This window comes from Tetrahymena thermophila (assembly GCF_000189635.1).
Source record: "Tetrahymena thermophila SB210 genomic scaffold scf_8254495, whole genome shotgun sequence".
NCBI lineage: Eukaryota > Ciliophora > Oligohymenophorea > Hymenostomatida > Tetrahymenidae > Tetrahymena > Tetrahymena thermophila.
The window spans coordinates 226081-251064 of NW_002476270.1; the positions used below are offsets into that span (position 1 = coordinate 226081).

At 23.5% G+C, this 24984-nt stretch overlaps 6 protein-coding genes across 6 annotated transcripts; 2 read left to right on the forward strand and 4 right to left on the reverse strand. All coding sequences in view use genetic code 6, as the record gives it.

Moving 5' to 3' along the window:
- Nucleotides 1–299: 299 nt before the first annotated feature.
- TTHERM_000564528 (cytochrome C peroxidase) lies at nt 300–1197 on the forward strand (the record flags this gene model as incomplete). The annotated part of the gene is made up of 2 exons (XM_012799190.1): nt 300–602; nt 658–1197. 2 exons carry the CDS (start codon nt 300–302, stop codon nt 1195–1197), a joined length of 843 nt encoding a protein of 280 aa, XP_012654644.1.
- A 767-nt stretch (nt 1198–1964) lies between these two features.
- TTHERM_000564529 (hypothetical protein) lies at nt 1965–2402 on the reverse strand (the record flags this gene model as incomplete). The annotated part of the gene is made up of 1 exon (XM_012799191.1): nt 1965–2402. One exon carries the CDS (start codon nt 2400–2402, stop codon nt 1965–1967), a length of 438 nt encoding a protein of 145 aa, XP_012654645.1.
- Nucleotides 2403–4494: 2092 nt separating this feature from the next.
- TTHERM_00564530 (kinesin motor catalytic domain protein) lies at nt 4495–11043 on the forward strand (the record flags this gene model as incomplete). Its single annotated transcript, XM_001022052.2, has 12 exons — nt 4495–4735; nt 4906–5132; nt 5388–5627; nt 6235–7061; nt 7118–7507; nt 7554–7934; nt 7999–8392; nt 8445–8559; nt 8612–8835; nt 8914–9365; nt 9434–10502; nt 10573–11043. The coding sequence occupies 12 exons, from the start codon at nt 4495–4497 to the stop codon at nt 11041–11043; spliced, it is 5031 nt and encodes a 1676-aa protein (XP_001022052.2).
- A 1036-nt stretch (nt 11044–12079) lies between these two features.
- On the reverse strand, nt 12080–14844 carry TTHERM_00564540 (hypothetical protein; the record flags this gene model as incomplete). The annotated part of the gene is made up of 9 exons (XM_001022053.2): nt 14724–14844; nt 14611–14668; nt 14302–14533; nt 14135–14246; nt 13400–14023; nt 12888–13347; nt 12307–12830; nt 12176–12254; nt 12080–12122 (listed from the first exon to the last, which is right to left on the reverse strand). The coding sequence occupies exons 1-9, from the start codon at nt 14779–14781 to the stop codon at nt 12080–12082; spliced, it is 2190 nt and encodes a 729-aa protein (XP_001022053.2). The 5' UTR covers nt 14782–14844.
- A 619-nt stretch (nt 14845–15463) lies between these two features.
- On the reverse strand, nt 15464–17456 carry TTHERM_00564551 (MORN motif protein; the record flags this gene model as incomplete). The annotated part of the gene is made up of 7 exons (XM_001470903.2): nt 15464–16110; nt 16177–16425; nt 16483–16599; nt 16649–16717; nt 16781–16856; nt 16969–17120; nt 17180–17456. 7 exons carry the CDS (start codon nt 17454–17456, stop codon nt 15464–15466), a joined length of 1587 nt encoding a protein of 528 aa, XP_001470953.2.
- Nucleotides 17457–18309: 853 nt separating this feature from the next.
- Nucleotides 18310–23691, reverse strand: TTHERM_00565550 (FHA domain protein; the record flags this gene model as incomplete). Its single annotated transcript, XM_001022055.2, has 3 exons — nt 18310–18627; nt 18682–21647; nt 21696–23691. The coding sequence occupies 3 exons, from the start codon at nt 23689–23691 to the stop codon at nt 18310–18312; spliced, it is 5280 nt and encodes a 1759-aa protein (XP_001022055.2).
- Between the last annotated feature and the right edge of the window lie 1293 nt (nt 23692–24984).

A 24984-nucleotide genomic window follows, 5' to 3' on the forward strand; every position in this document is an offset into this window, starting at 1 on the left:
ATCTAATTTTTAGTATTCTCTTTATTAAAGTGATTGAAATATATTTACAATATTTATTTAAAGAAAAAAACATAAAAATTAAATAAAGCAATAAAAAAAGTTTATTTTTACTATTTATTTAAAAAAAAAAATCATTTTTATAAAATTTATTAAAATTCTAGAATATTATTTAATGATTAAATGTATTACATTCCTTTATTTTACTTAATTTATTTATTAGCATATCAAACTTAATTCCTTAAAAAACAAACAAACTAACATTCTTAGATTTATTTATCAGATTATTTTGGATAAAAAATATGTCTAAAAGACTTTTAGAAATTAACTAGTAAATTGCTTGCTAAAATAAACTTGTTGATTATGAAAAAGTGAGATAAGATGTTAAATAAATACTAAAGCAAGAGGGTCATGATGAATATGGACATATTGGACCTATTCTAGTTAGATTAGCTTGGCACTCAGCAGGTACTTACAATAAATTAGATTAGAGTGGAGGATCTAATGGAGCAACAATGAGATATTAAAAAGAATTAAGTGATCCAGAAAATAATGGATTATAGGTTGCTTAAAAATATTTAGAATAAATTAAATAAAAACATCCAGTAACTTAAAATTATTTTATTTTTAATTCTTATAATTAATTATTTTAAATGATAGGCAATTAGCTATTCGGATTTATGGATTTTAGCTAGTTATGTTGCTCTTGAAGATATGGGTTTACCAAGAATTGAGTTTGTACCTGGAAGAATAGATGCGTTGGATGATAGTAAATGTCCTCCATAAGGTAGACTTCCAGACCCTTCAAAAGATAGAGTGAATATGAGACAGGTTTTTTATAGAATGGGGTTTAATGATTAAGAGATTGTAGCATTAGTAGGAGGTGGCCATACTCTGGGTAAATGTCATAAAGAATATACTGGATATGAAGGTCCTTGGACTGAAGAGCCAATTAAATTCTCGAATCTTTTCTTCCAAGAATTGTTTAATGAAGAGTGGATAGAAAAGAAATGGGATGGAAAAAAATAATTTGTTGATAAAGAGGATAAGTAGATGATGCTTCCTACTGATTTAGAATTAAGGGATGATCCTGAATTCAGAAAATATTCGCTGATATATAAAGAAGATAATGATCGCTTATGCTCAGATTTTTCAAAAGCATATAAAAAACTCACAGAGTTAGGTTTTAGATAGTTTTGAAACAATATTTTACTTTCTTAGATAGCCTACATTTAATATTAAAATTAACTTTGTAAATCCTATCGATTGATAATCTTGTCCAATTTATATTTTTTATTCTATTTCCAAATTTAATAAAATGTCATAGTATTTTTTAATTTTCATTGAAAGGCAATTTTAGTTATTAAGGACTTTTTAGTAATTAAAGTATTCTTAAGCTCATTAGATTTTAAAATAAAGTTTAAAAAACAATGTTTTATATAAAATTAATTTTAATTGCTAGCTAATAAATAGGGGTTTACTATGTTAAGTATAGACAGTAAGTAAGAAAGAAGGAAATAAATTGCTTTTAATATAATAAATGTAGTTGATAAAGTTTTTGTTATTTTGAATTAACTTAAATATGTATTTTTTGTCGGTTATTTCTAATGAAAGCATTACAATTTAAACAAATCAAGAGGTAAGCAAAGACAGATATCAATATTTTTATTTCGATATTCAAACAATAGTGAGACTTATTCAATAAAATATTTTATTACATCATTGATAATTTAATTTGTTTTATAATTAATTAGTTTTGATTATATTTTGTATTTAAAAATTATTCTATATTTTAAATTTCCATTTTTAAATATTAACTACAAAATTGAAAGTAAAAAATAAATAATATTCTAGCCGAAACTAACATTAATACTAAAATAAATTAATATCACAAAAAGCCTGCATCTTGGAAAATTTTTTAAAAATTACCTACTTAAAAACTACACATCCAATCTATATTAAATTTATCATGGTCTAAACATATTTTGGTACACCTGCTAAAGTAAAATTTTCAATTTAAAAACATTTCTAGCCTCATGATTTAAATATTTTATTGAATGATTTAAATTTAATGATATTTTTTTTACTTAAAATATAATTATTAATATATAGTATGGATCTTTAATCAATTGGTTTAACCCATTACCTCTATTTCTGCAATGCTATTTGTCAAAAAGTTATGAGCCTCTTTAACCATTCAGATATTGCGTTTCTACATTTGTTTTAATGACTTAAAATATATTCGCAAAAATTACTAACAATTCTCCTTTACTATTCACAAGCAGTAATGGCGGAATTCTCTTTTTCATTTATGCTACATCTGCATTCATAATGAAACGATAAATACTGCAATATTTAATATACTTAACATTTCTTGTAACTTGGGCTTTAATTTTATAAAGCATGGACTGTGCTTTTGTTGGATCTACTTTATGCTTGATTCAAAGCATGTCAAGCTTTTCTCCTATTTAAATTATAGTAACTTTTTCTACAAGTCTTAATTTTTAATTTATTATTTATTTATTAATTAATTAATTGGTTATTATTTTTTTAGATAAAAACATATTTCAAATTTTTCTTCATTATCAGAAATCTATTTAAATTAAAGAAATATTTAATCAATACTTATTTTTTTTAAATAGATTAAAGCCTTTAAGTAAAAGAATCATATCTATATAAACCCTTATTCGTTGCTCTTAAATTTTATGTGCAATTTCCTTTGGGTATCCTATGGTTTTGAATTATAACAAATGACAATAATTATTCCTAATTTAGTAGAAATTCTAATAGTAGTTTTATAGCTTTCATTGTATTTTATATACAAGAATATTTATACAAAATCAGTAAAAATAAATAGTTTTTATGATGCAATCAAAAGTTGTGACTAAATTCAGCTTTAGATAACAGAAATATAGAAAGTACTATGATGATGCTTTTATGACTTAAAATAAATTTTTTGAAAATTGTAGCTAAAACATTCTTCCATTTTATATAAAAATTACTAATTTAATTAATACTAAAATTATTCAAATATATAAAAATCATTTTATTATTAAGTGACTGTATAGATCTTAAATGTTATATTTTATAGCTTTATTTAATGATAAAATTTTATTATTTTTACTTTTATTAATCTTTTTTTATTTGTATTTTATATTTTAGGTTCATTTTTATAAAATTTATGCATTTTATAATATTTTTTAAATTTTACATCTTATTGAAAGTAGACACTTTGCCAAATGATCTATCATTTTCTCTATATATCAACAAATTATTTAGTATATCTGCTAATCTATGGATATTTATACACCAAACTTATGCATTCTTTAATATGAAATACAATTTTTCTCTCAAAATTTCAGTAATGTAAAAAAAATATTGAGTTTTTTGGAAATATTTTTTATTTTCCAAAAAAATTGAGACTGAGTTAAATTTTATTTTGTTTTGTTTTAACTTAATTTGGTATAGATATGTTTGATATAGAAGATTTTAAATTTGATGGTTTTTATTTATTCTTATGATTTCTTTTGATTATAATTGGCGCAAAATTTAATTATATTTGAAGCCCGCACAAATAATTAAAATGGATAAGAATGTATCAATATGCCTAAATTAATGCGAAGGATAGTGATTAAAATAATATCTAATTTAAGTCACATAATAAAGCAGCAACACCAATAAATTTATTAAATTTTCGCGGAATTTAAGTTTTATTTCAGTAAAAAAATGAAAAAGTCAAAAGGTAGTCCAAACTACAAAATTGCCATTTATGTAGTTTAATTAGCTGTTAAAATTTAGATATGGATATATTTTTTCAATAATTTAATTTTGAAATAAGCATCTTCGCTCTAAAATTTAAATTTTTAAAAAATAATCTAAATTTTAATTTTAACCCAGATTTTAGATTAGATTGCTTGACTGTAGATCAAAAATGAATGGGAAGTATTGAATTAGATGCTATTAGTAATGCTTTACTTCACTAAATATGTACCTTTGCTTTGTAAAATATGTTTTTTTAATGTTTTGAAAGAGTATCTTTCATTCATTTTTATCAAAAATGCCTTTTTGCTTCTTTATTTTAAATTAACACTATTGTATAAAAAAGAATATTAGATTTTTGATTACGAGTATCAAATATATATAAAAAGATGGTAATCCATTCATTTTTACATTTAAATATTTACATAGAAAAATAATTCATATATCCAATCTATCATAAGAACTCTTTACTAAATAAAACTCATCTGCACATTTACATGCACACATATATACATACATATTTTCATTCATTCATATACAAATAAAAGTAGAGAAAAGGAAAAAGTAATCAAAGATAAAAGATAATTGATCTTATAAATAAGAAGTAAAAAAAACAAAAACAAATAAAATATAAAAGGAAAACGCCATAAATAACTTTTATTGGTCATTCATAACTCATTATCAGACTCAGTCTTAAAATTAAATCAGATATAAAAAATAGCAGAACAATTGTGAAAGATGGACAAGAACGCTGATAACATTCAAGTTATGGTTCGTGTACGTCCCCTTAATGATAGGGAAAAGCGTGAAGGTGCTAAATCCTGCATTATTTTGGATGATGAAAACCCGAACAACATCATAATAGACGCTAAGCCAGAACCCAAATAATTTAAGTTTGATTTTGTAGGAGGCGAAAAAACATCATAAGAAGATATTTTCTAAATTGCAGCTAAGCCACTTATGATGGCTGCTTTAGAAGGTAAAATTAATCAAATTTATAGAACCATATATAGTCAATCCATTAAAGGGTAGCAGCTATCTTATATAAGATTTAAAATTTTAATAAAAATGGTTTACAAATAATAACAAAAATTTGAAAAAACAATTTCAAAGTAACAGAGAAATATTCATTTTTATAAAAATAAATAGGTTATAATGCTTGTATTTTTGCTTATGGTTAAACAGGAGCTGGTAAGACATTTACCATGCAAGGTAGAGGACTCGAAGAAGATAGAGACTCAAAAGAAAGAGGTGTTTAACCAAGAGTATTTGATCACCTTTTTGCCTTAACAAATTAGTAAAAAAAGGAAGGAAATGTTGAGTATTTAGTAAAATGCAGTTATTTAGAAATTTACAATGAACAAATCATGGATTTGGTAAAAAAACATTTTCTTTATTTTATTATTTTACAAGCATGTAGCAATAGAATTTTAATTTGCGCTGACCATGTGAATTTGAATTAGTTTATTTATTGTAAATCATGAGGACTTACAATATATATATATATTTCCTTTAAAGAGGTTAATCTTAATATTTGTATTATTATATTTTGATATACTCAAATATTAAACTTCATTCATTTTAGAAATTAATGAGCTCTTGATTAAAAATTTTTAAAAAAAATTAAATAGCTATCAAATACTTAGAGCAATTTAATGGTTCGTGAAGATCTTAAGAAAGGTGTTTATATAGAAGGTTTAACTGAAGAAATAGCTAAAAATTCTGATGAAACTATCTAACTTTTATTGAGAGGTATGAGAAATAGACATGTTGGAGCTACTAATATGAACTTTGAGTCTTCTCGTTCCCATTCTGTTTTTTCAATGACTATTGAATCAAAAAAGACAACTGATGGCATGATCAATGTCAAGGTATATTATTAAATTGCTATTTACTGATTGCTTTTAAAATAGCTCCTATCTATCCGTTTTAATTAAAACATAAAATTAAAAAATTTATAAACAATATTTTTAAATTTAAATTTAAAATTCAAAAATAAGAAAATGAATTCAAAAAGCTAAATCTGAGTAAAATATTTTTTTCTCCAAAAATTTTATGAATGTTTAATCTACTTTCCTAACTTCAAAAAATTTTAGATTTAAATATTTAATTTTGAAGATCAAATTTCTATTTTTTGATTCTGATGGTTTAACAGATTTTTTAATTGAATGAATGAAGGAAAGAAAACTAATGTTAATTAATAAACCAATATTAATTCAATGAAATTTGCATTTAAATTGTTAATTGCTATTTCTTTCTCTTTTTTGATTTAGTCCTTATTCTTAATAACCTCATACATACTTATGATTTTGGAGGGAATGTTAATTTGGCGGGTTTCCTCTAGATTTCAATTGATTTTATAAGTTGAATTGATTTAATAGAAAAAATTCATGATTTTACTCTTTTTTGAAAAGGAGCTAAATAGAAAATATTTTAAGCTTTTTAGTAAAAATTAACCTATTGTTTTATGGAATTTAGGTTTCAAAGCTTCATTTTGTCGATTTAGCTGGTTCTGAAAGATAAAAGCAAACTGCAGCTGCTGGAGAGAGATTAAAAGAAGCTTCAAATATTAATAAATCATTAACAACACTTGGTTTAGTTATTAATTCACTTGTCGAATAGGCTTAAGGTAAAAGCAGACATATTCCATATAGAGACTCTAAATTGACTTTCCTTTTGAAGGACTCTTTGGGTGGTAATAGTAGGACTTATATGATTGCAGCAGTAAGTGCAGCATCCACAAGTTTTTAGGAAACACTTTCAACTCTTTAATTCGCCTAAAGAGCAAAATAGATTAAAAATAAAGCTTCGATTAATGAAGAAGCTTAAGGAAATGTAGAAAGTTTAAAGAAAGAAATCAAACGTTTAAAAGAAGATCTTGCTTAATCAAAAAATATCATAGTTAATTTAGAAGAATAGTTAAAGAATGGAACATTCTAACCAAACCAAATGGAAATAGAAGAAGAAGGAGAAGAAGATTTAGTTGGTTCAATTAGCAAATCTAAAAGTAAACAAGCTGCTACTTAACTTTTCTCTGAACTTGAAGCTAAAGAAATTATATCTATTAACAATCGCTGCCTTGAGGTAGAGGAAGATTTTAAGAAGCAATTGGTTTAAATTTAAACAGTTATTGATGAGCAAATTTCTCCAGAAATCAACAAAAAAGACAAATACCTATAAGCTTATCAGACTGGAGTCGAATTTTAAGATTCCAGTGAATCTCATTATAAGGCAATCCTCTAACTCTTTTAGGTTAGAGTAGCACGTTTATAAAATCTTTTAACTTAAAAATACGATGAAAACTTGTAAATAAATAAATAAAATAATTATTTCCTTTTTTAATATTTTTTATATTTTTTAGATACAAATAAACAATCTCAGAAAACCAAATATTAATTAATGAGTAATATGAAGAGCTTTTAAAATTAATGGCTGAGACTCCTAATATTATGAGCGTCTATGATGAGAATGTGAATTTAAAATAGAAGTTAGAGTAGATTGAATAAACACATGACCCCTCATTCTTGATGAATGTCTAATGGTTTGTTGAAAATATAAAACAAATCTAAGAAATTGGAAGCAAGATAGATAATAGTCTTGAAGAAAGAAGATTTGTAAAAGAGAGACTCGAAAAGTTTAACATGATCAAAATGCCCACTCCTGAAAAGATTAAGGTTATTGAAGATTAGATGCATAATCAAAAAATTGAGCATAATGAATAAATTTAAAAACTAAATTATGATTTAGCAAAGTAAATTTGAATTTATGAATTACATCATCTAAAAAATATTTTTTAGTTTAAAATAAAAAGAGCATGCACAAGAAAGAGCTTTAGATTAAGAGAAAAATAAAGTCCAACAATTAAAATAAGAAATTATTAAAATAAAAGAACAAAGAGCTAAGGATTTAGAAAATCACTAACAAGAAATTGAAGAATTACTTAATTAATTCAATCAAATAGATAATTAAAAGACTTAAGCTTCAGATGAATATTAATAGAATATTGGATAGTTGAATCGTAAAATTATTGAATTAGAAACAAAGTATTCTAATTAGAAGCAATAATTGATTGAGGCTCAATCTGAGTTATAGTCTAAGGAAAATTTGCTCACTTAAGAGTAAAAAATAAAAGAATAAATCCAAAAGGAGCTTAATGATAAAATCGATTCATTTTCCATGTAATTCTTTTAAAAAATATTTCAAAAATAATTAACTGATAATTTATTTATTTATTCGTAACAGTGAAAAATGTGAAATGGAAAACAAGATAAGTGCTCTTAAAAATAAGCTTTAACTTGTCACTGAAGAACTTACCTAATCAATCGAAGTAAGCTAAGGCTATTAACAAAGAATTAGTTAATTAGAAACTTAGGAAGAGTCTCACAAGTTATAATACGAACAAATGCTCAAAGAAAAAGCAGAAGAAATCAAAAAACTAGAACACTAGTTTAATGAAAAATAAGATGAATTAATTCACATTCAATAGTAAATGGAATAAGAAGATGATAAAATTGCTAATTTTGAAGCTGAAAAAAATAAAATATAAGAAGAATATGGTATCTTAAATGATACTTACAATTATTAATAACAATTATTAGAGGAAAAGAATTCTTAAATTGCATAAATGGAAGAAGATGTAAATACCTTTTTAAATAAAATTAATTTGCAAAATTTTATAAAAAAAATAGATTAAAAATAAAGAAAAAGAAATTGGTTATCTTAAGAATAAGCTTGAAAACTTTAGTCAAGAAGAAACAGAGCTTTTTGGATCTTCTTCTTAGACACAAACACAAGGCAAAAAAGGTGAATAAAATTATTTTTAATTTTAATTTAATAATTCTTTAACAAAAAATAGAAATAAATGAAAGTCTTTTGCTAAAATAAAACAAAGAATTGCAAGAATAAAATCACCAACTCAGAGTGTAAGTTGAATTTGAAGCTAATTCAAATATAAGCTAAAGATCTCAAATGAATACTCTCTCAAACAGAGTAAACGAACTTACAAATTCTGAAAAGCACTTCAGAACTGCATATTTGGAAGTCAGAAACTAATTACAAAATCTTTCTTAGAGAAACAAAGTATTTAAAATTTTTCTCATATCAAATATTTGATAAAAATTATTTATAATTAATGTTAACTTTATGTTTTAAAAATAGGATCTTCAAAACGCTCTTACATCTAAAGAAATGGAACACTTTGAATTACAAAGAGATATGAAATCAGCCAACGAGAATGTTTAATTCTTGTAGGAAAGAATCGTAAGTGTCAAGAATGAAATGAAGGTCAAAGAGAGAGAAGCTCTAGAAGCTGATAATAGGCTCAAAAAATGTAAAGAAAGTGTCATCAAGCTGTAGGAAAATCTTAGACAAAAAATGGATAACCTTCAATAGGCTCTTATGAAGAACGGTGAACTTGAAACAAAGATGGCTGTTCTTCAGAGAGAAGCAGCTTAATTGAAGAATGAAATTAAGAGTAAATCTTCTCTTTCAGAAAAGAGAGTTTAAGAATTATTGTAGTCATTTGCTTAACAAAGAACAGAAATGAGCCAAATGCAAAAAATAATTAACTCTAAAATTGAAGAAAATATCAGTTTAACTGCAAATAATAGGTAAATAATTAGTTTTTTAGTTTATTTTGAAATTGAATTAATAAAAAAATAAATTTTATTTCGAATAGATTACTTTAAAATTTGGTTGAAAAATATACAACTAACGAATGGGAATTAAAGTAGTAATACAAGACTATGCAAGAAAAGTTTGCTAAGGATGAAATCAATTATAAAAAAAGAATAGACCACTTGATTTAAGAATATGGAAAGTTAGAATAAGAAACAGTCTGTAATCAAGAGCTTGAATAGCTTTAAGATATGAAGAACCTTCTTGAAAGTAAATCAAAGGAATAAGAACAGACAATCAAAAATAAAGATTGCTAAATTAAGAGTTTGTAGAAAGAAAAAGATATCCTTCAAAAAGAAAATGAAAAGCTCGATAAATAAATATATGACTTTAAATAATAGCAATAATACATCTTAAAAGAAAAAGATTCTATCATTGGTTAACTTTAAACTACTGTTATGGAAAAAGAAAAGGAATTAAAGGATGTTAACTCTAAAATTGCTTCAATTTAATAAGGAATTTAGCAAGCTCAACAATACTATCATAAATATTAACAGTCTTCAGAAGAAAATAAAAAGTTGAAAGTTGATATTGAGTTAAAAGACTAAACTATAAAGTAATTAGAAAATTAATTAGGTAACTTCTCTATTAATCCCGGTAAGTAGAGTCAAAGACCTGAAGATCCTAATAAATATAAAGAGAAATTTATTGCCTTAGATGAAAAATACCAAGGCTTAAAAAAGAAATATTTAACTTTGCAATAGTAATACTAATAATTATAGCAATCGTTTGGTGAATTGCAAACTAACTTGTAAAACTTATAAAATGTTAATGGCCCTAAAAATGAAAACTAAAGTGGTGAAATTAAGATTCTTTAGCAACAAGTTGAAAGATACAAATTAGAGTGCTAATAATACTTGAAGTAAATAGCTAGCTTGACAAGCTAAGGGGATAATGATATTCCATAATTTTTATCATCCTAAGTAAATCAACTATGCGAATTTGTTTTGAGTGAACTTGAATGCAGAGGAAAAGATCTCATCTTAAATATTCCAAAATTAAATGGAACTATTGAGCAAAATTTAATGTTTATGGTTCATGCATTCAATAATTTATTCACAGATATAAAGGTAAAAATAAATAAATAAATAAATATTTTTATTAAAATTACAAAACTTTATAAAATATATTTTAAAATAGAACAAAGAATAACAAATTCAATAAATGCTTTAAAATGAAATTAAATCAAATAAGAAATTTTCAAGCTTAGAGAAAGAAGTTCTCATTCTCAAAAAGAAAATGAGTAATATGTAACCAAGTACTGCCTCAAGCTCTGCCATACCTACTCCCAAAGCTTCTGTCACTAATTCAGTATATAAAATGCCCAATCACTCTAGTATGAATCCTATGAATAACATGAGTATTATAAATAATAACTTTAACCACAGTATTATGTCCAGTTCAAACAACTCACTTAACAACTCCTTTTCATATAAAAACAGCATAAATAGCAAGAATCAATTTGGAGGTAAAGATTTTTTCAATCAAATCTATTTAAAATATTTTTAATTTCTTTAATTAATTAATTAAATAACTAAAATTATCTAAAAAGAAATAGGTAATAATGAACCTTTGCCTGGTGAATCCATTATGAAGAAAGTTAAATATTGAGCTTAACTTATCATTTTAACTACTAATAAAAAAACGAATGAGCTCATAGTTTTAGTTTTAATAAAGTTATAAAATAACTAATGTGATTACATACATTAAAATAAAAAATTAAAACTATGAATAAAAATTCGAAATAAAATTTATAAATCAAACAAACAAGCTAAAAACTATATAAACCACCACTCATTTCAAAAAATAATAAATAATAATAATAATAATAATAATATATAATTTTTAAACTAAAGTATATAGAATATTAATAACTATTAATTAATAAATGTGATTTAACATATTTTATAAATAAATCTTACTTTGTTTTCAAACTATTTTACTTTATCAGTATCTTATCTATATATCTAGTATTCTTTTTTAGAGTTAACTTTATTTTGTTATTTCATCAAAATAATATTTATTAATTTCATACAAGTATAAAATTACCGTAAAACCTTGTTAACTCGCAACCCGCAAATTCAAAAAATTTTCGATTTATCGAGGTTTATAGAATTTTAAGATTCTTACATCTTACCTCGCAATAGGTTTGTTTAAAAAAATTTTTCAATATATATATATAAACTTTGCAGATTTAAATTAGTTAATTTTTAAACTCAACTTCTAATCAATTACTTGAACAACATACGTATATTTTTTATTTATTAAAAGTAAAAACTATTACAAAAAAGTTTATGGATATATTATGAATAAACAATATGAAAATAATATAAATTTTTTTAGCGATTTGATAAATAGAAAGCTTGATAAATAAAAAGTATTTTCAAAGTTAAAATAAAATAAATCATTTGCTTATTAAAATATTTAAAATGATTTATTATTCTTAAGATTTTATATATCTCATAATTAAATTTGAAATAAATTGTAAATAAATAAAAGTTTATTTTAATTGGAATATAAAAAATTGAAATAATGTAATATTTTAATATTAAATTTAACTAAGTTGCAAAATATATACTGGTAGACTAAACACATTACTTAAAAATTATAAAAAAAGCTTAATTTATTAATTTTAAGAGATTATTTTTCAAATAATTCTGACGTTTGATAAATTTCTAAGTCCTTTAGCACTATTTAGAAAAATAATTTAATATGAAAATAAAAAGTATTTTATTGCTTTTACCCATATTGTTAAATGTATTCCATAGATTAATTTTATTTTTGATCTTTTTGTCTCTAAACATCTCCATATGATCCTAGCCCTATATGATAGAAACAATTTAATATTTAATCAATTAGTTTGATTTTTTTTACCTGCAAATCTTTCTTACTAATGTTTTTATTCTAAATACCTTTAATATTCCATTTTATTACGAGCTTTTTCTTCTTCTTCAGCTCTAATCTAACTTATAATTTCTGCATAATGATCTGGGTTTAAAGTTTTTTTTATATGTGGCTGTTAAATATCTGGTGAACTTCTTTGGATATTATCTATTTATTTGTCTGCTTTATCCATCATTTATTCAATTTTTTCTAACTATTTAGAATGATTCAATGCAACCATTTCCTTTTTTTTATACTCATTTGGATTATAAGAAAAAGGAGCTCCAAAAGGAGTATTGTTTTTGTATTGCTTATACTCAATTGAATCATCATTTTATCTTTATTGTAAAATGCTATTATTTTTTAATGGCTACTGATATTCAGAAGGTAATTCTCTTTATTATGGAAGAGCAACAGTCTCTCTTTTATAATGATCTAAATTTCCTTCACCTTTTTCATATACATTAACTGGATATTTTATTAAATTTTCCATAGTGCTTTTTGGTGCATTCGCTCTATTATTTATTTTATGTTAAAATTTAAATAAAATTCTGGCAAATAAATTTATATACCTTTCATATTGTAATTAAAATAGATTTTCGTTTGTTGGAGGCTTTCCTTGAGCTTTTAAAATGTCCATAAACTCACCAGGATATTTTTCAAACTTTTAAAAATTCAATTAAGTATGAGTATACCTTAAGTTATCTTTTTAATTTCCCCTTAACATTTTTTCTTTAGCTATTATTTAGTTTCCAAGCAAATTATGAGATAAAGTTATATTTTTATTTGCAAGCTCCGTTCCCACATATGACATACTTGTAGGATTAAGCCTGGCTCCCTTTCCATATTAGATATATCCTTCTAAATTAAGATTTGGAGCTAAGTTTTATTTTGTTATCTATGGAGAAATGTTATTTATAGCATGAGATATTATATCTTGCTAATGATTTAATTTTGATAAATTAGGTTGAGATTTATATTGGCTTTACAACCCCTGTCTTCTATAATCTATTTCAGGAGATTATCTACCAGCTTTATTTAAATAAATAGATTTATTAAATATTTAAATTAAATATAATCTTACATTATCTTATGCCTTATTATTCCCTTTGATAAGGGGATTAAGATCTCTTTTCATTCTTAAGCAAAGAAATTTCATTATTTTTTTAAAATTAATATTCCCTTTCCTTTTAGAGATTTTGCTATTCTACTTTATATTCAGCTAACTTTTTTTCTTTTTCATACTCTTACATTATTCTTTCATATTCTAGCTATTTATAATAATCTTAATTTTAGTCTTGGCTTTTAAATTGCTACTCTTTTATTTCCTACTAAGAATTAAAATTTTAAAGTTTGTTTTCATCTCTAAATTATCTAGGTTTGTAACCTTCATCTTCTTAATAATATTTCTTATTATTTTCATGATTATATTACTATCTATCTAAATTAGATTCTTTTTCTAAAGCTTTTTCCTATGTAACACTGCTCTTTTCAGGGTTTTCCTTATTTGAATTTTGATTTCCTTGATTATAGCGAGGATGATCAACAGGAGCGTATGGATTATCGGGATTAACAATAAAATGATGTCTATCTTTAAACTCTCCAGATTAACCCTAATTCATTTCGCTTTTAAACTTGTCAAGGGCATCAAGATATTTTTCATATGGGTTTTTTTATAGTTCTTAAAGTTATTCGATTTCACTTTTATCTATAATTAAAATTAAAAGGAAAGTTACATATCTTATTTATAATTTAAAACGATTTAAATTCTATTTTGATATTGTAATCAATTATATAAACTTAACTTTATTTACTATACCTTTTTATATTAATTTTTTAGCTTGTTCTTTATTCTTAACAACCTTATTGCCGAGAGAACCTGGTACTGTTCCTTCTATATCTTATATGTTTAGATTTCTTGGATAATATTGCTATTATTTTAATGGAAATAATTGTATTAAGATTCATTTTAAATTTTTTATTTACCTAAATGAATTCATAAGTTGGGGGTAAGTTATAAGGATTTTCTAATGATCTTTTCTCTTTGATTTCCCCATCGTGTACAAAGTAATGTTTTTTACCTCCTGCATCAAATGGGCTTTATCCTTAAGGTAGGCGAACTTCATAATTAGGAATTTTTGCCTTTTAGACAACAGGGTTACTTCCATGTCTTGTATTGACAATATAATCTTCTGGGTATTTTTAAGGGATAGGAGGACTTTAATTAATAAGAAATGTTGATTACTTTAACTTGCTAATACATAAACAAATAACTGAATGCTATTAAAGATATACCTTTTTTATTCTCTTTCATATAATTTAACCTCTTTTTCAATGTATTTTGCTCTTGCCCCTAAGCAATTTGAAAATAAATTATTTTTCTTTTCTAAATAATAAAAAAATGTCACCTCTTATATCATAATTTACTAATGATTTGTCTAAAATTGGTTGTGGAAAGCTATTCATGTTAGTAGATATATTACTTTTTATAAATACTGCTTATTATATAAATATAATTAGGTAAAACTTATTATTAACCAAAGTTAATTAATTAATTAATACTTTATTTAAGTCAGTGATTAGATTTTTTTAATTTCAAAGTATTAAAGCAAATTAACAAACAAACAAAAAATCAAAAAAATGCATAGCTTGATAGAAAACCAATTTCAGCAAAGTTATATATTTCTAAAACTTATTTTTTTCAACAAATAAAAGGCATATTCAGAAAAAATAAAGGTTATTATTTAATTTCTTATTAAAATTATTGATAAACACCACGAGCAACTTTTTAAAATAAATTAATTAAAAGAAAATAAAATATTTAGTCGTTTAAATGAATTTGATTGACTTTAAAAATAAAGTCAAGGATTTTATTTATATAATTTGAAATTTTGATTTGATTGTTGTATTGTTTAATCATTTAATTATTTAAAATAAAAGCTTTTTATTTATTTATTTACAGATTTTTATATATAATTGGTTATCTATGTAATTAATTTACTTATAAAAATTGTTAGTTATTAGTAAAATAAATTTTATAAATCATGAATAATTTAATTGTCATTTATGCTATGCTGTATGATAGTATTAATCTAGAGCTTTTTTTATTTATTTATTTAAGCACAATACTTTTTTATTTTTGGTTTCTTCAAAGCCTGTTATATTTACTTTAAATGTGATTTTTAGCGTTTAAATCAAATCCTACAGGATTGAAGTGCTGAGCTACTCCAGAAGGTCTCCATATAGCTTTACGACTACTTGAATTACTTCTACTATTACTATTGTCCCTAGGACTCTAATAGTTTGTGGAAATTTAATCTATACTTAAATCCTTTCTTCTACTTGATAGGTTACCATTATTATTTCTTTTATACGAGAGAGATGCATTTCTTTAGGGTATCATGTTGTGGTTAGAGGCAGAGCAAATTCTCTTATTAGCACAAGTTTAACACTCCAATTTAGGTAATACTTTTTATGATTATTTTTCAGGACTGAGTGATATCAATCTTTTAGGTTTATTTCCACTATAGTTGCTACCATATTATGACCCATTTATTTTTGGGAGTGTTAATTGAGTTGTATTTTAGGATTTTTGTATTGGTGACTTATAACTTTAATTATCTGTTAAAGTAGCACTACTTTTTTATTTATCAGGTGGTATATTCAAATAATCATCGCCTTCTCTTTAATGTTGCATTTATTAATTGTCCATTTACTCGTCTACAAGTCTGCTTGAATTATTTTCATTTAAATCTTCTTTAATTTCTCCTACTTACAGACCATTCATCCAATAGCCTAAATTTTAACAAATTATTTATTCATCTTCAAATCAAATTTTTCAAAAAAATATCTATTATTTACCTCTGTACACTGAACCATCCTTCCAATACATTTCACCGTATCCATGTCTTAGATCATTTTCAAAGTTCCCTTTATAAATATTACCAGTTCCCCATTTATACTCGCCGTACCCACACTTTTTATCATTTCTATATTCTCCTTCGTAGCAATCACCACCGTCTTTTACAGCTTTCCAAATACCCCTACCGTGTCTTAGACCATTAACAAAATAACCTTTATAAAAGTTTCCAACACTCCAATAATACTCTCCTATAAAAATAAGATAACTTTAATCCCCAAGCTAAAAAATCTAAAATAAAATATTACCATATCCTTCAGGTTTTCCATATTCATAGTTTCCTATATATACATCTCCGTTTGCAAACCTTTCAGTTCCTAAACCATGTTTCAAACATTATTTGAATTCTCCCTCATATCTATCACCTTTTTAAGAAAATTATTTATTAATGTACATAATAAAATATAAAACTACCATTAATCCAGGTATGTACACCAAATCCATCTGTTTTTCCTTCTTTCCATTCTCCAATATAAGAATCACCTTATTTTATTGACATTATTAAATAAACATAATCCACAATCATGAAATAAATCTATTTTTTACCTTTAATTCCTTTCCATAATCCTGATCCATGCTTAGTACCGTCTTTCCATTCTCCATCATATATCTCACCATTTACCTTTTATTAAATACGAATAAAGTTACTTTCATTTTATTTTAAAACTCAAAATTATTTATAAGAAATAAAAATGAGTTTAATTTCTCATTAATTAATTCTTAGAATTAATTACCCATTTAAATTATCCTTTGCCATTTTTTTTCCCATTTGCAAAGTTTCCAAAGTATCTTCCACCGTTTTAATAAATTTCTGTAGCTTTTCCATGTTTTTTATCATTTTTCCATTCACCTTCATATATTCTTCCATTGTAATAACATAATATACCTTTTTAATCAAAATTACATAAAAACAATTTATACTTTTAATTTAAAATGATATTTTACCTTTGCCTTCTCTTAATCCTTCAAGTATAATGCCATAATAAATGCAATTTTTATATCTTTTAATTCTTAAATTAGAGTTATTTTTGAGCTCGTTCATATCAAAAGTATTGGATTGAGGTTTATATGTTTCGAAATATTCAAGAATTTAATCCTAATCTTCTAAATTAGCTAAATGTGAAATCCAATCTTTGATGGGCATGTGTAACTCCTAAGTAGAAGCGACCCTGCTATTTCGCTTTGTTAGTGAATGTTCGGGAGATGATTGATTGCTATTCATCGCTAATTTGAATTGCTTAAATCCAAATTTATCTTATACTTGCAATAAATAATAAAAGGAAAATTAATTAGTATACTATTTATTGGTAATCTTTAACTTAATAGGCAAATAGATTAATAATTTGTTTAGCTAAATTGATATAATTATAATTATATTTTGAATGATCTTTTATCAATTAATTAATAAATATGTATTCAGAATTTTTTGTGGTATTTAATTAATTTCTAATACTGAATGTCCTAAAATCGTTTATACATAAAAATCATATTGGTTAAATATATCAAGTTTCATATAATATTACTTAATTAATATCCATATAATTAAATTATTTCTCAATATGCATTTAAATATTATTTAATGACTGTTCCTTTGTGTTTAAAAATCAACTTTTGACTGGATGTAACCAGCTAAATCTTAATTAATAAATACCTAATAATTTTATTAATATCATAAAAAAAAACTAATTTTAAGCATTTTTAACCCATAAAGTAATTAAAATATAAAATACATATAAGGATTATTTATTATTATTTTTTTTATACAATTTTTAAAGAATTATGAATAATTTAGATATTGAACTGAAAGTATTTAACAGTTCTTAAATTAGAATTAAAAAACTTTTTATAGCCATCAAATAAATATTGCTGGAAATCCACCAATATTTTTTATTTAAATATAATTTTTATTATTTTAATATTAAATTAATATTTATTATTATTATTTTTACTATTATAATTTTTATAGAATTTTAAGTTATTAGAATACTTTCTTTGTTGTTTTTTTATTTGTTTGTTTTGTGAGAGAAAAAAATTTATTAATTAAAATCAAAGCTTTAAATTATACTTTGACTAAATCATCCAATTAGCTCTTTCACTACAATTTGTCTTGTATTTGAAATCATTATCTAGTCGTTCAAATGAAGTTTATATTCACTGCTTCTTTATCCTTTTGCACTTAGCCTGAGCCAGGTGCCATTAGCACTATTTAGATCTGTAAAACAAATTTATTTGTTTTCATTAAAATGAATTTCTCCGTGAACATTGCTAATAGTATTTCCTGAATCTTATAAAGCTATAGGACATCTTAAAGAGCACCTCCCAACCTTATAGGATTGCTATCTATTTAAATTAGCTAGTTTGTTACTTCCATTCACTTTTATTGTTACAACATTCTATTTATTATTAATTTAAAAAATTATAAAAAATATAAAAAAGATTTTAATTACATTCTCTATTTTAACTATTTTAATTTCTACTTCTCCTAGCTTTAAAATTAAATCTGCTGAAATTGGGATGCTTTTGATTTTAATAAAAGTTCCTGCTTTACTTTTTATGTCTTAAATAAAAAATTCTCCTTTTTTGTAGAAAATTATGGCATGAGAAGCACTTATTTATAGCTCATCTTAAAAGCTAATGGTGTTAGTGCTTATCCTACCTATAGTAGCTCCTTCTGAGTGAAATGAATAACTTAAATTTTTCTAGCTTGAATACCTCGTACTAACTTCAACTCTCATCATTGGGATAATATCAAATTTAAATGGATTAAAAGGTAAATTATATGTGTACTTTAAAATTTAATTATTTTTTGATTGATATTTAAGCAACATCTGGTTTTATTAACTCTAATTCATCGCTTCTTGCTAACTTAAATCTTTAATTATGTTAAGTGCTGTATGATCAATAATAGATTCTTAAGGGATATCTGAAGATTTTAAAAGGTCATCATTTGCTGTATTCATTTTAAAAATACTTGGGAGTTTCATAGGAATATTACTGTCTAAGATATCGTGAATATTATTTTATTACTAGTTTAAATTATTGTTTTAAAAGAGTTAATTCTGGTCATTTTGTTAATAGTTGTACGGTTAATTGATAAATTATTAATTATTAACGTTATAAAAACCAAAATTTTGATGTTGTTGATGACTTTATCCAACCTAATTGCTATTTGCAATAAAAGAATTACCAAAATTATTTTGTTATTAATTATGCTAACTTTATTGAGATTTTTAATCTTAAAAGTAATAAGAATTACCTTATTAATACATATTTTAATATTAATTAGCTTAGATATTTTCGTTTTAGAATTGATTATAGCACTGATTATTTAAATACTACTATTGAGTTGGTACAAATTGTTAGGGTTAATTAGGGTATTACTAAAAGGATATAGAATTACCTATCATATTATTATGGAATGCATTTTAATTATTGGAAGCATTTGCTTAATTTAATTATTATCCTGTGTTTACATGACATATAAAAGAGCAACCTTGATTAAATGGAGCTTATTGAGTTTGTTGATAGGCTGAGCCTCCAATATTATTTTGATTATTACATTAATAAATTTAATTTTAAAAATTTTCTTGTTGTTATTAAATTTGTGTATCTTATTATTAAAATTGTATTGGAAAGTTGTTAAGATTTTCTTATCTACCACTCAAATCACCTTACCCATTATTAATTTAAACTCTTTAATTAATACTCTATCCGTATTTAAAAGCAGGGATTGAATTTCCATAGTTAAATGCAAATTAAGCACCATTTTAAGGAAGTTATGGCTATTCATTTTATATCGTATTTAATTATTAATTATGAATAAAAAAGTTGTTATTAATATTTTCAGCAAAATGATTTGGAGGATTTGAACCCATTTGGTTTCCATGAAATAGATTTAAATTTTGTTAGTAGTTTTATTACTAAAAATTATCTTGAAGATTTTGTTGTTGCTACTAATGAATATTTATTTACTATTGGTTTTATAAATTTTCTTAGATATTTTATTCTTATTAACATTAATTAATATTTTATTATTAAATCTAAATATTCTCAATAATTTATTCTGGCAAAAATTTAAGTTAACACAAATCATTATTGTTAGTTGTTTATTATATTATTTAATTATTATATTGGTTTGCAAACGGAAAAAAATTTTGATTATGTGGATTTTATTAAAATGTAAATGGTTGTTTATTTTGTAGAATTTGCTACTAGTCTAATTAATTAATTTCAGCTTCATTAGTATTTAAATTCTATGCATTTTAATAGTTTATGTTTGGAGAGTTCAAGCTGTTGATGCTTTAACTACTTTGAATTACAAGTTAGCTATTTTATTAGATGTTATTTCTTTATTGCTATTGCTACTGCATTTAAAAACTTCCTTAGCTCTCTTAAAATTAAACTTTCATAATTCCTTTTATTTTAACAGATTTATCAAAATTATCTGATTGAGTGAAATAATTTGACTAATTAATAAAATTAGTTTAAGGCTAGCTTGCACTCAAGTTTTAATTGCTTAAGTTATTGTTTAAAATCTAACTTAGATGTTATTAATCATTACTTTAAAATAGAGTATTATTACTACTAACTTTTCTTAAACGACGAGAGTCCTCTTAATTTCCTTCTTATTGTTATTAAATTGATTGTTTCTCTACTTTTTAAGACATTCCTAGAGGTTGTTCAATATAAGCAGAATTTCCAAGATTATTTTCTTGCATATTTTTATTTGGCTAATCTTGCTAGCTATATACCTCAGCTTCTTTTAAAATATTAGAATTATTTGTAAAATTGTTTAAAGGCATATCAATCCTTTAGTTAATTAAATTATTTTAGTTCATACTCTACAGTAACTATGTACTCTTTGAGGGGTACAGCTCATTGTTTAATAGGATATGAGAATTTTATTTATTTTATTAAATTAATTCATGTTACCTACCTATATTTGGAGTTATTCCTTATATATACTCAGAGTTAATTAAACTTTTTTAGATGAGAGATTTGGATTCTTTGCTTATTTAATCAGTATTTCCTTATGTATTCTTTTCAAAATGAAACGACGTTCCTAATGTTGGCTAACTGCTTATATTTCTTCTTTCATCAAAGCTTGTTTAGTTTTCTTCAGAGTTAAAGTGCTAAGACAATCCTAGGCTTGCTTTATTTTAATTTGAGTTATAACCTATGAAAGCTGTCCTAATTAGTCTATTTTAGCTAGGACTCTTACTTTTTGATAAGTTTAAATTTGTTTAGGAATCACTAAATAAAATAGTATAATTTGATTGATTCTTATCTTAAGATATTTGCATTGGATTTTTTTATTACTCTGCTGATGCCAAAAAATTTTAATTATCTTAATCAGAAGTTGAGCTTAATAGCTTATCTCTTGTTTAAATCTCGAATGTCATTTAGGAAGAACCTTTTTTATAAATGAAATATTAAAAATAAATATAAAAAAATAAATTACCATATTGAAGATTAGGATTAGTGTTGTAACAGTAACTACTTTTTAAAACTTTATTAACAGATACTTTTTAGTCATCATACTCTTAGAAATCTTATAACTAATCGAATGTATTTTATATGCATTGATTTTTTTAGGATTTAATCCCAACACTAGATGAAATTCCTGGATTTGAAAGTTATCTGCTGTTGCTCAGCTAATTTGAATTATTATTACTTCTATTTAAATTTTAAGGTGATACATTTTGAGTAATATTTTCAGTTTCTATAGAGCTAGAGTGATGGAGTTTCTTAACTCTCTTGATATAATTAATTCTAGCCACTTGTTACTATCTTATAGGTTCTAAAATTTGTATGAAATTTTTTAATTTGGATGCTTAGGTGAAAGTAATACTAAGGATTTTCACTATGTCATGCAACTAAAGATCTTCATTAATAATGGTAAATAAAATAAAACCATCTATTTGATATTTTTCTAATATTTCTTCTATATCTGAAAATTATTTGAATTTATTTACTATACTCAGTAATTCATTTTTTTCCCATTAAATTAGCTGCTTATCATCAAAAAATTTGCAAATTTTCTAGGCTTCTTCTTATATTTTTTATTTCATTTATTCATCCATTTTGTGAGCATGACTTACTTTTGTTTATCTCTTACTGTGGCTGTTTTCATTTTTGTTTTTGGGTCCATCAAGGGAATCTCTCTTTTTTCTGCTTTTATCCACGCTCTTTCTTTTTATGTTTTTAGAAGATCCGTTAACTTCATCATCTTTAGAATTATTGGCTAAATTAACATCTGTGCATTAATCAGAACTTTTTTTTTTCATTTCTATTTAAGGATTAGAGGTTTAAGAGCAGTCATCTTAAAACTCAGAAGGATTGCATTTTTAGGACTATATTTATCTATTTATTATACTAGACTATTTTTATAAAGTTTGAGAGTTAGTACACTCAATTTAACTGTTCACATTCTAAATGGATTATTCTTGTAATTAATGGTTTTGACTTTGAAGAATTTCTATTTTTTCTTAACTTTAACTATTTTACAATTTAAGGTACTCAATATCATCTTCCTTAAAACTTCTACCATGGCTAGTATTTATAATATTATCTTTTTGTTCTAAATGTAAACTTTACTTTCGTTAAGTCTAACTAATTGATTTTTGTGAGCTGCAGTGTGTTTTTGTTTCTTACTCTTTATGAAATTGTTCATTTTAATCTTAGTTGCTTCTATCTTAATTTAATTTTATATTTTGCATACTTTTTAATTCGCTTTAGGCATAAGAAGGTTATAAATTATTTTGATTGTTCTCTTAAATCTACTTTTTTAAAGCAAGACACTATTATTCATCTTCTTCTCCGCTTTATCTATTTTGGTGATTAATTTCCTCTTCTTATTCATCATCGCTTTCATTATCTTCTTCATCTCCTTCTATTGAATCATCTTCGAATTCATCTTCTCTCTCTTCTGGAATGTTTGTATTTTACTTGGTTGTAATCAACTAATCTTGTATAATTATATTTAAAATTTTGGTGAGTTATTAGTTAACAGGCCTTTGTTCAAGTTACAACTAATTTAAGCTCAAAGCTCCAATCGAAATAGTAATATTTTTTTCATCTTTGACATGCTGCAGATTATCAAAAGAATTATTTTAAGGACCTTAAGAAGCAATAGATTAATTTGACTAAGGTTAATTTTCTTCTAATTAGATGGTGTATTCAATAATTAATAGCAGCCATTTGTTAAACAACATCCTTTACAGTACTTAATTTTTGAAAGATAAAACCTAAGAATAAATAATATCTATTGTATAATGATCAAATAAATCTAAAAACTTTATAAGAGTTAAGTTCTTTTGTTGAAATTACTCAGCTGCAAATCTAATATTTGCAAAGAATAAAAATTATTGGGTTTAAAACTTATCCCATGTAAGAGGATTCTACTTAAATTTTTATTTAAATTGTTAGAAAATCAAGCTTTTTTCATTATACTTCATTTGCTTTCTTCAAAAAAAATATTTTTATTTCAAGCAAGTAACTAACTTCAAAAACTTTCTTTAAATATCCTTCCTTCTCTATCTATCTATCTATCTATCTATCTATTTATCAATCTATCTATTATTTATTTTAAGCTTACTAAATAACTTTATTTAATATACTGATTTCTAAAATTTTGTATTTTTTGATTTAATTGAAATTTATTAATTGAATTATTCTATTTTTCTAAAGAGGCTATTATCATTTTTTGCAATCCAAAAATGCATAAATATACATACATACATACATACATACATACATACATACATACATACATACATACATACATACATTCAGACATACATATTTCCAGCAGTTTTTCTAACACAAACTAAATCAATAATATTTATATTCAATACAATCTTTTAAATAATAATTGTAATCAACCAGGAATGTTAAATTTTATAATTTTTAAAAGTAATAAAATTTTCTTCAAAGTAATTTATTACAAACTTCTTTAGAAAGCAATTAATTTTCATCCTATTTATTTTCTACAAGTTTTTTTTATAAAAACTTCTAAAATATGTTGAAAATGTCAAAATTTATATTATATTTAGATAGATTATATTTGTAATTATTCTTAAATAAGGTTCTATTAAAAAAAGGTAAGTATTTAAAAGTAGTTATTAATAAAATTTAAACAAATAAAATTTAATCTAAATCTAATTTAATAAAATTAACTATTTATTACATTTTGATATTTCTGTTAGTTAAGTGATTCAAAAATTTTAACCAAAAAATAAATTAATTAATAAAAATAAGAATGTAGTGAAAACAAAACTAATCCATCAAATTATATTTATCATTTTTATTTACCCAAATCAATAAAATAAACTTACAACTTTTATTTTACATCTTTCTATTAATGTTAAATACTCTAAATATTTTTTAAGTATTTTTAATTACAATATTTAGAATAAATAAAATTTGTCAATTAATTAATTAATTTTGTAGAAGATTAAACATATATTAATTTGGATTTAGAAAATCTCCATAAAACAACAGAAATTTAGTGAGTTATTTTGATAAATAGTGAAATTCTCTATTATTTAACTTCTATTCGAAAACATATTTTTAAAAGGCATTTTAATTTGTAAAGTTTAATTTAAATAAATAAAATACTCATTAGGAATTTTTAAAATTTGAAAAAAAAATCAAAGAAAAATAATTTGATAAAACTTTAAATTGATTTTTAATTTATAAATTATGAATAAAAATAATAATTATATTAGCTTATTAAATACTTCATTTTA